We start from the raw sequence: 11,376 nt of genomic DNA on the forward strand, positions 1-11,376 counted from the left end.
TTGGACCGCCTCTGAACCGCTTATGAACCGCTTTCGAACTGCTTTGAACCGGCTTGGACAGCTGTGAACCGATATTGGACCGCTATGAACCGCCTTTGGACCGCCTCTGAACCGCTTATGAACCGCTTTAGAACTGCTTTGAACCGGTTTTGGACAGCTGTGAACCGATATTGGACCGCTATGAACCGCCTTTGGACCGCCTCTAAACCGCTTATGAACCGATTTGGTACCGATATGAATAAACAAACCCGTTGAACCTGTTGCAAGCTGATGACAAACCACCTGGACTAATTGGCAAACCCGTTGGACCTGGTAGACAAGACCATTGTATTAGTTAGCAAGATGATTGCTTCCTAGAGGATAAACCTGCTGGTAAGGAGGCTAAGGTTCTTAAATCGCATCATGCTGTTTCCCTCTCCACTACGCTATTGATTCATACCATCTATAAGTTTTTCCTATAATTTAGTCTAACTACAAGAGTGAAGGTGATAACATGTGTAACTGCTGGTCCTGTACATCATCGTCTGATGTTGCGACATCGCCATCATCAACATCATACGGGTATTTAGAAGAGGAATTAGCTGAAATATATTATCAAGCGACAAAGGAAACGTTAATTGGTGCTGTACGATACGTTCTCAGGGATAGTAAGGATATTGAAATAGGTTATAGCACTTGTCTTCATCAGGAACCTGTTTTACGCCTCTCTTGCAAGAGCGAGGGTTGCGGTGTCATATTGACAGTTGAAGATTGGAACAATCTTTTAAAATGGCAGCCCTATACCGAAATACAGCTATATCGATCAAAGAAAACAGAAAAATGTTGGTCTGCTGAAGACCTCATCTATGAAGACGTCAACTATGAAGATTACTATGAACCATTAAGTGACACTTTAGGCTTACTTTATAACTGGAAATTTACCGATGATTCGGATAAAATTATAACCACCATCGATATTCGACAATTTAATCAATCATGCTGCATGCATAGAAACGAGATTGAGGAGTTGTTCAACATGAAATATGCAATAAACTCAAGACTACAACAACTAGGGTCCTATAACTTCGCTACCTTTTACCGGATATTTATCAATAAAATGGTTGACTTGAAAAGAAGTAATAAGGAGACCGCGCCTATCGCTGATGTATACGAAGATGCTAGATACTTAATTAATCAGCTGTGCATAGAAGTATATTTCAGAAAAATGTGTTTAGAGGAAATCTTACATTACAATCCATCAATTATTGCTAATGATGTAATGACGAAGCTTCAGTATGTATAATAAAATTAAAAGTTATAGATCGAGATCATTTTATTATCAAATTTCCCATTCGAACGGGTTTCAGTCGTCAAGTGCGATAAAAACAGGAAAACCTCATTAAAAATAGCTACACAAGGTTTGATGATTGGAAGAGCGGATGCTGTTTCCTATTCCCGCCATTTACGTTTCCTGCTGATTAGCATATCCTGCTGATTAGGATATCCTGTTTACAACAGCGGATGTTAGTTTCCTGTTGACGTGCCCGGACGCTGTTTCCTGCTGATTAGAATTTACCGGATGCTGCTTCCTGCCGATGACCAGATGTTGCTTCCTGTTCCCGCCATTTACGTTTCCTGCTGATTAGAATTTACCGGATGCTGCTTCCTGTTGACGTGACCGGATGCTGCTTCCTGTTCCCGCCATTTACGTTTCCTGCTGATTAGAATTTACCGGATGTAAGTTTCCTGTTGACATGAACGGACGCTGTTTCCTGCCTATCACCAACATGCTATAAAAGGGGGTACATTATTCAGGTTCTTCCCATTTAGTCATTGTGATTTAATCTGATCCATCTGTAGGTGTGTTTGTTTTCTTAGCGATATATTGTAGGTGAGTTTAGCATTTCTCTAGCTTATTATCAGCAATTATTTAGCATTTTTAGCTTCAGTAATTATTTAGGCGAGTTTTTAGCATTTTTCTAACAATTATTTAGGCGAGGCTATTTTTAGCTTATTATTATTAGACGTACAAGATGTTTGCAGTTTTAGTGAAATATATTGCAGGTATTTTAGGCGTGCTTAGAACTAATTATAGCGATAAAGCAGTTAGGGAAGGTCTAGTAGAGTGCGATAAAGCTTCACGTAGGATTAGGGATTCTATGCGCGGATCTTGGTCTATAGGTGAAAAACAACATCTTGAGGCTTGCTTACGTAATATTAAGTCGATGCGTAAACATTTTAAATTAGAACAAAAGAGGGGTCATGGCTTAGCATCGAATAAAGGAACCTCCACTTCGGCTTTTAGTAATAGAAAGGAAACCGCAAAACATCGCGTTCATTGGGATGATTCCAGTTCGGCGTTTAGAAATAGAATACGAACTGGAGTTATCACTAATCTTAAACATAAAGACCCCGGCAACTTCTTAATGGACTGTAAGACAATCTTAAAAAGCCGAATTCATAACGCGTTGAAGCAAGATGAGGCTGTGAAAGTAAATGCGATTTTTTGCGGGGAATTTGCGATTACTCAAGGTGAAAAGATGCTTAATGAGTATAAGTACTTTACAACATCAAATGCGGCAATATATAGGGGTACTGATATAGAAGAGTGGTTTAAGGAGAATGTTGAGAAACCGATAATGACCAAATTATCGGAGTTCCAAGACCGTGACAGCGGTTGGGCCCTTAAGGCTGTTATCAATTTAGGGGTTAATATTAACAAATTCACACCTCAACTTGGCTCTTCATATATTCAGCTACCTTCACAAATTCAATCAAAAAAGTCATGCGTTAACGTTAAGAATGATGATGATGCCTGTTTTGCGTGGGCGGTGGTTCCGGCGTTGTATCCTGTTGATAAAAATCCCCACAGAATGTCTAAATACCCTCACTACTCTTCCGTGCTCAAGCTTAAAGGGATCCAGTTTCCGATGACTATGCGACAAATTCCGAACTTTGAAAAACAAAACAACATCTCCATTAACGTGTATATTCTGAAGCAGGAGAAAAAAGACCAGTTTAATACGTTGCCTACCTACCTAACGAAGGAAAAGAGGGATAAACATGTGAACCTGCTTTTAGTGCAAGACTGCTACGAACAATCGGTCAAGTTCCATTATGTTTGGATAAAAAATCTTTCACGGCTAGTATCGAAGCAGTTAAGCAAAGAAAAAAGGCAAAAGTATATTTGCGATAGATGTTTACATTTTTACCGTTCTGAAGATAAATTACATAAGCATACTAAGGATTGCATACAAAAGAATGATACAGCCATCAAGATGCCTACAGAGGAAAAAAAGATGTTGAAGTTTAAAAATTTTAAAAATAAAATAAAAGCCCCCTTTGTCGTATATGCAGATCTCGAGAGCGTTCTGAAACCTAGCGAGAAGAAGACCGCCTACCAACAGCATATTCCAGCAGCTGTAGGATACTACCTCAAATGTTCATATGACGAATCTCTTTCGTTTTATAACAGCTACCGCGGTGAGGACAGTATGCGATGGTTTGCTGATGAGATGAATAAGCTTGCGGAAGATGTATCTACAGTGTTTCTTTGTCCCTACAAGATGCATATGACTCCACAGCAGGAGCTTGAATTTCAAGCAGCAACGGAGTGCCATATTTGCGAACAGTCATTTAAATCTGGACAAAAGAAAGTTCGTGATCACAATCATCTTATCCCGGTGAACAACTTCCGCGGAGCTGCATGTGAGGGATGCAACGTCAACTATCAGGATACTCATACAATCCCGGTGGTGTTCCACAACTTGAGTGGATATGATGCTCACTTTGTTGTAGCAGATATTGCTACTAGAATGGATGGCAAAATTGACTTGCTCCCTATAACCAAGGAGAAATATATCTCTTTCACCAAACATATCGATGAGTCACGTGTCTCCTTTAGGTTTATCGATAGCTTCCGGTTCATGGCGTCGGGGCTAGATAAACTATCGTCAGCACTGACAGAATTTCCCAATCTCAAGGCGCAATTCTCTACACTACCTGCGGATCAATTTAATCTTTTAACTAAAAAAGGAGTCATGCCGTATGATTACCTCGACTCGTTTGACCGCTTCGAAGAGCCAACTCTACCTCCTCAAGATGACTTCTACAATAAGCTAGAAGATAAGCCCTGTCCCAGAAAAATGTATCGTAGAGCTCAGGAGGTGTGGGACAGATTTAACTGCAGCAACTTGGGTCAATATGTAGACTTGTACATGAAGACAGATATTCTACTCCTTGCAGATGTCTTTGAACAGTTTAGATCAAGCTGTATTAGCACTTATGATTTAGATCCGGCCCACTATTTTACACTACCAGGCTTTACTTGGGATGCCATGTTGAAATACACGCAACAAGAGCTGGAACTCCTTACCGATCAGGATATGTTTCTCTTTGTCGAACGGGGTATTCGTGGAGGGCTAAGTCAAGTCTGCTGTAAAAGAAGAGCTCATGCAAACAACAAATATATGCTCAAATATGATTCAACGAAACCGGATGTCTATCTAATGTACAACGACATCAATAACCAGTATGGATGGAGTATGAGTCAATATCTTCCATATGGAGGCTTTGAATGGGTAGACTCCAACATCGATATCGCTACGATTCCGGATGATGCAGACGAAGGTTATATTTTAGAAGTTGATTTAACATACCCAAAGGATTTACATCAAGGACACGCTGCTCTACCGTACTGTCCTACACATATTAACCCGAAAACTTTAAAGCCACCTATTACTACTAAAGATCCTCCTTCAAAACTCATGGCGACTTTGGACAATAAAGAAAAATACGTCATCCACTATCGCGCCTTAAAACAAGCATTAGAGCATGGGTTAGTTCGCACAAAAGTACATAGGGTACTCAAATTTAAACAGTCCCCTTGGCTAAAGTCCTACATTGACCTTAATACTGACCTATGAAAAAAAGCCAAGAATGAATTTGAGAAGAACTTGTTTAAGTTGATGAATAACGCGGTCTTTGGGAAGACTATGGAAAATGTCAGAAAACGGGTTAATATCAAATTACTATCCCAATGGAAAGGACGTTACGGCGCAGAATCATACATTGCGAAACCGGAATTTAAATCTTGCGCCATTTTTAACGAAAACTTGGTAGCTGTAGAATTGAATAAGCTTGAAGTCTATTTAAATAAGCCTATATACGTAGGTCAAGCCATTCTTGATCTAGCCAAGACGACCATCTACAGCTTCCATTATGACTACATGATGGATAGATTTGGAGATAACTGCACAGTTCTTTACACAGATACGGACAGCTTAATTTATGAAATTCGTGAACAAGATCCTTATATGGCGATAAAAAACGACTGTTTTAAATATTACGATACTAGCGATTATGACCCCAATAACCCATATGGCATACCCCTTGTAAATAAGAAAGTGTTGGGCATGATGAAAGATGAAAATAATGGACAGATAATGACGGATTATGTAGGATTGCGATCGAAACTGTACACCACCAAAGTGTTACCCTCCAAGGATGATTTGATAAAATTACGGCAAAAATTAGAAGCGGAAGAGAATGAAGAGGATGAGATCGATACGATTATTAAAAATTTCGGTTTGATGAAGAAGGCAAAGGGTATAAAGAAAAGTGTAGTGGAGACTAAAATTACTTTTGACGATTATGTGGAGTGTCTGGAGACCTTTAAGCGCAAAACGACTTCCCAAAATTTAATCCGATCCAATAAACATCAGGTATATTCGATAACGCAGTCGAAAATTGCTCTAAGTCCCGAAGACGATAAGAGATATTTAATCCCAGGTACATTTGATACTCTTCCGTGGGGCCATTATGCTATCAGTAAGCCTCAAGATGTTCAACAGATGGAAATTGATTAAAGTGCAAATTTTTATTAATTAATTGCAGTTTTGTTATCTCGTTTGAATAATTTACCAACCCTTGACGAATTAATGAACCCTTTCAATTTATTTTGAAAGCGCCGTTCGTGCAGTCTCCCTCAGGTAAAATATTCAATCGATATAAACAAATTGCAGCAGATTATGGTAGGCCTGTTAATTATTTTTTATGCATATAAGAAATTGTTAATGGGGAATCCTATAACGAGGCTGTAAACACCCCCCAATAAAATTACTTTAATGCAATTTTATTGCCTCTAAGGTGGCCATGGAAAGGGGTGTATCATATCGAGCGAACCTCCGTACTCGATATTGCGGCTAATTGTTAAATTATTAATTAATAACTTTAGTTATAGCAAAATTTAAAATCTACTCATCTCCAGGGCATAACGATAGTCGATGTAGTGAAACAGCCTGCTTTTGAATAGACCGAGGTAATATTCATAAGGTATATGTTTTACCTATATAATATCAGGTATGGCGATATTGAATATAATGAGTGAAGGATGTAAATTTTTATTGCGTGTTTATCTGCATACCCCTTTGTATCAAGCTTCCTATGACATCGTTTGTCACATAGCTGTGCAATCTGTGCAGGTTTCCTGTCTAAATGGATAGCAATAAATAAAACTCCTCCTAGAAATCGTTTGATAGACATTTGTTACGAGGATGGCGGGTAAGAATGAGCTCTTTTCTATTTTTCATCAAACTTAATGTATGTAATTTTTCAGCTCAAGGTGCGGTCATAGTCTTCGGGCCTTTGCAGACGGCCTATGGTAAATACACCGCATATCTATCACACGTTTAAATATATATTTGTAGAACGAGAACTCCGAACATATCTCATACAAAAATATGGATCTGTAAGTACTTTTCATGCATCATATACCGTATTTTAATTAGCTCTTATTTAGGAACATGTTGCGATTTTACGGGGTCGGGGAGCAATCCCCGGCTCCATAAAAGTGGAGGAGGCCCTCTTCCGGGGAAAGAGGTTCCAGGTCTATAAAGACCTGGAACTCCAGCACACCTATTGGGTGTTCTATGTAAGTGTTATCATTTCAATTATAATGTATACTTCAATGAATTTTTTTTTTCCAGAATTAATAAACCTGTTAAATTTTGTTCTGTTTTTCTTATCCGCCCCACTGCATAGATTATGATTGTATCCGTGTTCTAAGCTCTTACCTAAAATAATAAGATGCAGTGGTTAGGTATTTATCCATAATGCTACACAGCGCTATCCTTTCTCTCGTAAAAAGTCTTAAGGCGCCAGAAGCATCTCTATCCTAGTTTGGAATTAAGAAGCTTGCCTTATCACAGATATTATCACTTATCAGCACATAAACTTAGTTCCCAAGAAAAATTGCGAAAACTTGTGAAACTTTAAACAGCAGCGAAATCTATAGCATTACATTAACTCGAGCTATAAAAAATTTATATCCTATAACTTCAATTGCTAGAATTAATAACACATCTGTTTTAAATCGTACGCTTACACGTATTATGAAGGTACTGCTCAAGTGTATCAATTTGATTTAAGAAGCGTGTCGTATCACAGATATTAACAGTACATAAAGTTAGCTTCCTTTCTCCCGTAAACAAGTCTTGAGGCACCTCCTCCCACCCAACGTCCATCTCTATCCTGTTTGGGATTAAGAAGCCTGCCTTAGCACGGGTATTATCACCATATAAACTTAAATCCAAGAAAAATTATCAAAATTTGTGAGAGTTTATATAACAGCACTATTCTAACTAGAGTAATAAAAATTCATATCCTAACACTTTGATTGCTAGAATTAATAACACATCTGTTTTAAATCGTATGCTTACACGTATTATGAAGGTGCTGCCTCAAGTGTATCAATTTGATTTAAGAAGCTTGCCTTATCACATATTATCCGCACATAAACTTTGATCCAAGAAAAATTGATTTAGTCCCATATGAAACTTTTCTTAATAGCTGTAATTGATATGAAGGTTATATGATAAGCCTTTTCTTAATATAGATATAGCTAAAGTTGGTGTAATACATAATATTCACAATGTTATCTTATTTATCGCAACGGCATTATCCTCTACCTACTTCCCATCAATAAATCTAAGATATTATATAGGTATTATAATAATAAAGCTACGGCGCTTGCGACCGTTTAACCATGATGATGATGAAGGCAATCCTCCATTGAGGTTTGATATCGGCTAAAAAGATATCAATGTAGGCTTTATATTACAAAATAATTTTGATACTTACGGTCCAACTCTGATGTAGACGATTATTTGCGAACAGCCATATAAAATGATCGCCGAATAAATACAATAAAAATGTCACGCTTTCATTAAACTGCAAATTATGCGCGCAAGGACACGTATCCCTAAGAAAAGTAAATTATAAGCAACTAAAAATTGAAAAAAAAAGGCTTACCTGAGGTATATATGAAGGCGCCTGTCTAAGTAGGTGTATACACACATGCACTTATTGAAATCGGATTGCGGATGCACGCCGTTTTTAAATATTGCGGAACGTCGAATTTATAATTAGTACAGAACGTACTTCACCGTAAAGATATACACATTTCCTATTTCCATCATATTTCCCACCTTTTTTATGGGAGATTTTCGAACTTTACGCATTCATACACAATAAAACCCGTATATAGGTGTCGATATGGAAATGAAATGGGATAAAGTACCATATCAAATTCGCGAGCACGCGCTGCTATAAATAAACACTATCGCAAGATTGAAACTTCCCATACCAATTATTAGAATAATGACATCTGCGAACTCTGTTCTCTTTGAGGATAGCTTCTACGTCTTACTATAAAAAACCAGGGGGCTGCCTTAGACCCTAAGAGCTACTATATAAAACTAGGGGTAGTTCCTTGGGGATAGGATTAGGGGTTAGCTCCCCCACCCTACGAAATAGCTCACATCGGTATCTACAGCTCCTGACGTTGATGCTATAATTAAATACTATCGAATTATTGCGAGATTGCAGCATCCTCTCCCATAACCGCGGTTATTTTTTTCTCTAACTGATAACACATTTACATTCGTGCTTATTTAGCTGCAAATGTCGAGTGAGTAACATCTTCATATTGCTTTCACAACTTAATAGTTATTATTTTAGATCAAGAAATGTGCAATCATTTTTGCGAGGAGTCGAGGTAAACCTGCATGTATATTACTATACGTTTTAACCGTATATTTGTAGAACAAGAAACTACTATTATTTTCGGCGGGATAAACCCAGCGAGGTATAAAACCCCCCATGTATTACGTTTTAATTATATACCTATGTGTAGAACGGAGCGGGGATTTCCAATTATGAATAACAATGTCGGCATCCAAAAAAATAGGGGCGTTGCCGTCGTCGGTCCTCTTCGACGCAAATTTTATGTAAGTAGAGTAAGCGCTTTAATTGTAATAATAAACTTCAAATCGATATTTCAGATCTAAATAAAAACGCCCTACATTTTGTTTTTGTTGTTTTATTTCCCTACCCGCCCCTGTTCTGGTTGTAGGTTAGAATGGGGCCCCCTTGTGTATGTCTCTCAAATGGGGGAGCTACCTCCGAGATGGAATGATAGGTTAGAATTCTCCTCCCTTGCATCTCTCTCCTGAACCCTCGTATCTAACCGTTTGATGTCTCATCAATGTCGGGGCGCCGGTCGAAATTATACTTTCCTATACCTATACGAATCCTAATAGATGGCGACTCCGTTCCGTTAAAATAGGTTCGATATAAATCTGGTTATAGGTTAGAATGGGGCCCCCTCGTGTCTCTGAACTAGGTTAGAATGAGGGACCTCGCACTTGACGACTGAAATTACAATTTCCTACCCTAGTCGCATCAATCTAATAGAGGGAGCCGGTTGAAAATATACCTCTATATGCATTACGACGCCAATAGATGGCGCCTCCGTACCCTTAAAATAGGTTCGTTATAAATACAACTATCCAAGCATTATACCATAATAGTCTAATTAGCTCAGCGGTTATGCTATAGGACTTGTAATCCAATGGTTGGCGGTTCGAATCCGTTCCATTTAAAAAAAAATTTCAGGAGGTTCGATATAAATACAACTATCCAAGCATTATACCATAATAGTCTAATTAGCTCAGTGGTTATGCTATAGGACTTGTAATCCAATGGTTGGCGGTTCGAATCCGTTCCATTTAAAAAAAAATTTCAGGGTACGAAGGGGTCGAAGTTGAGGATTCCAAGATGGCGCGTCCAAGAACTTGAGGATTCCAAGAACTTGAAGATTCCAAGAACTTGAGGATACCAAGAACTTGAGGATACCAAGAACTTGAGGATACCCAGAACTTGAGGATTCCAAGAACTTGAGGATACCAAGAACTTGAGGATTCTAAGAACTTGAGGATTCCAAGAACTTGAGGATACCAAGAACTTGAGGATTCCAAGAACTTGAGGATTCCAAGATGGCGTCCAAATGACGCCTGCGCAAAGATGGTGTCCAAATGACGCCTGCGCAAAGATGGTGTCCAAATGACGCCTGCGCAAAGGGGCGGAGCGCGCATGCGCACTGACCAGAAGTGCTCAAAAAAAGCCCAAACGAACCTTAGAATTCCTTATGGGAAATTACATGTAATTTGGCCGGAAGTTGCGCTAGAACCCGTGCAGCCCCTTTACTTATCTTTTTGCTCTTGGATATATTTAAATATCTAAGATCATATTTAATACAATATCATTATTATATAGTGAGAATAATTTTGATTAGACATATTCATATTGTACAGCGTGTGTCAAGGTTTGTTTGATTTAATAATAATAGCTTCTCGTACTGATTACAATATAATTTTTACTATATGATTTTAACAATCCATTTTTCTCCGTGTACCTACGCCTATCCCGAAACGGCTACACCAGAATCATGTCTCCAGACGTGCGCATCGCGGTTTCCGATGATGATCATCGATCGACGTGGAGGTGTGGGTATCGCTCCAGTCCTTACGCTGATTCTCCTCAGATATGGATGTTTACCTATTTGCGCTCAAGTAGATTAAAACATTTTGAATTTTCATATAGAAAAGGATGTACCAACTCCTAACTTGATCCATCTCAAGGAGCCTTTGTAGTGCTAACCACTCCCTTCCTTCATCCTTTCTTTATGTAACTGTTCTGCGGCACCTTTTGAAGGTAAATGGGACACGCGCGCTAGTTGATATGATGTTCTCCGCAATAGGCACAGGTCGCTTTTTTCTTCGTCTCTAGCAAAGATCATACTACACTAGATAGACAGCGCTGTATAAATTTTAGACTCTCATAATTCGTCCCGCCACATAAGTCGACTGCGTCCTCCAGCGGCTATGTTTTTATGAGAATAGTACAAACTACATGGCGGGGTAAGAAGACGCGCGAAATGGCAAAGCACAGTTATTTTTAGAATAAAGGGCTATTGTATGGGATATCGGTGTCATTCTTAAGCGCAACCTTGCGTGGGTGTTATAGATGTTTTTATCTGGTTACCTTACTGTAAATTAA

General features: G+C 38.7%; 1 protein-coding gene and 2 long non-coding RNA genes across 3 annotated transcripts; 2 read left to right on the forward strand and 1 right to left on the reverse strand.

Moving 5' to 3' along the window:
• The first annotated feature begins 2,012 nt into the window (after window positions 1–2,012).
• On the forward strand, window positions 2,013–6,988 carry LOC116165821. The gene is made up of 3 exons (XM_031480512.1): window positions 2,013–6,727; window positions 6,779–6,910; window positions 6,966–6,988. Exon 1 carries the CDS (start codon window positions 2,013–2,015, stop codon window positions 4,902–4,904), a length of 2,892 nt encoding a protein of 963 aa, XP_031336372.1. The 3' UTR covers window positions 4,905–6,727; window positions 6,779–6,910; window positions 6,966–6,988.
• Window positions 6,989–7,582: 594 nt separating this feature from the next.
• LOC116166102 lies at window positions 7,583–8,939 on the reverse strand. Its single transcript, XR_004144266.1, has 3 exons — window positions 8,290–8,939; window positions 8,119–8,239; window positions 7,583–8,066 (listed from the first exon to the last, which is right to left on the reverse strand). It is a non-coding gene; the product is annotated as an uncharacterized LOC116166102 (long non-coding RNA).
• LOC116166101 lies at window positions 8,807–9,347 on the forward strand. The gene is made up of 2 exons (XR_004144265.1): window positions 8,807–8,947; window positions 8,998–9,347. It is a non-coding gene; the product is annotated as an uncharacterized LOC116166101 (long non-coding RNA).
• The last annotated feature ends 2,029 nt before the right edge of the window (window positions 9,348–11,376 follow it).

Source organism: Photinus pyralis, unplaced genomic scaffold (assembly GCF_008802855.1).
Source record: "Photinus pyralis isolate 1611_PpyrPB1 unplaced genomic scaffold, Ppyr1.3 Ppyr1.4_LG3a, whole genome shotgun sequence".
In the NCBI taxonomy this organism is placed as follows: domain Eukaryota; kingdom Metazoa; phylum Arthropoda; class Insecta; order Coleoptera; family Lampyridae; genus Photinus; species Photinus pyralis.

Bases quoted from the DNA above. Each gene is read 5' to 3' on its own strand.
- LOC116165821 (XM_031480512.1), top strand. From the start codon at position 2,013: ATGTTTGCAGTTTTAGTGAAATATATTGCAGGTATTTTAGGCGTGCTT.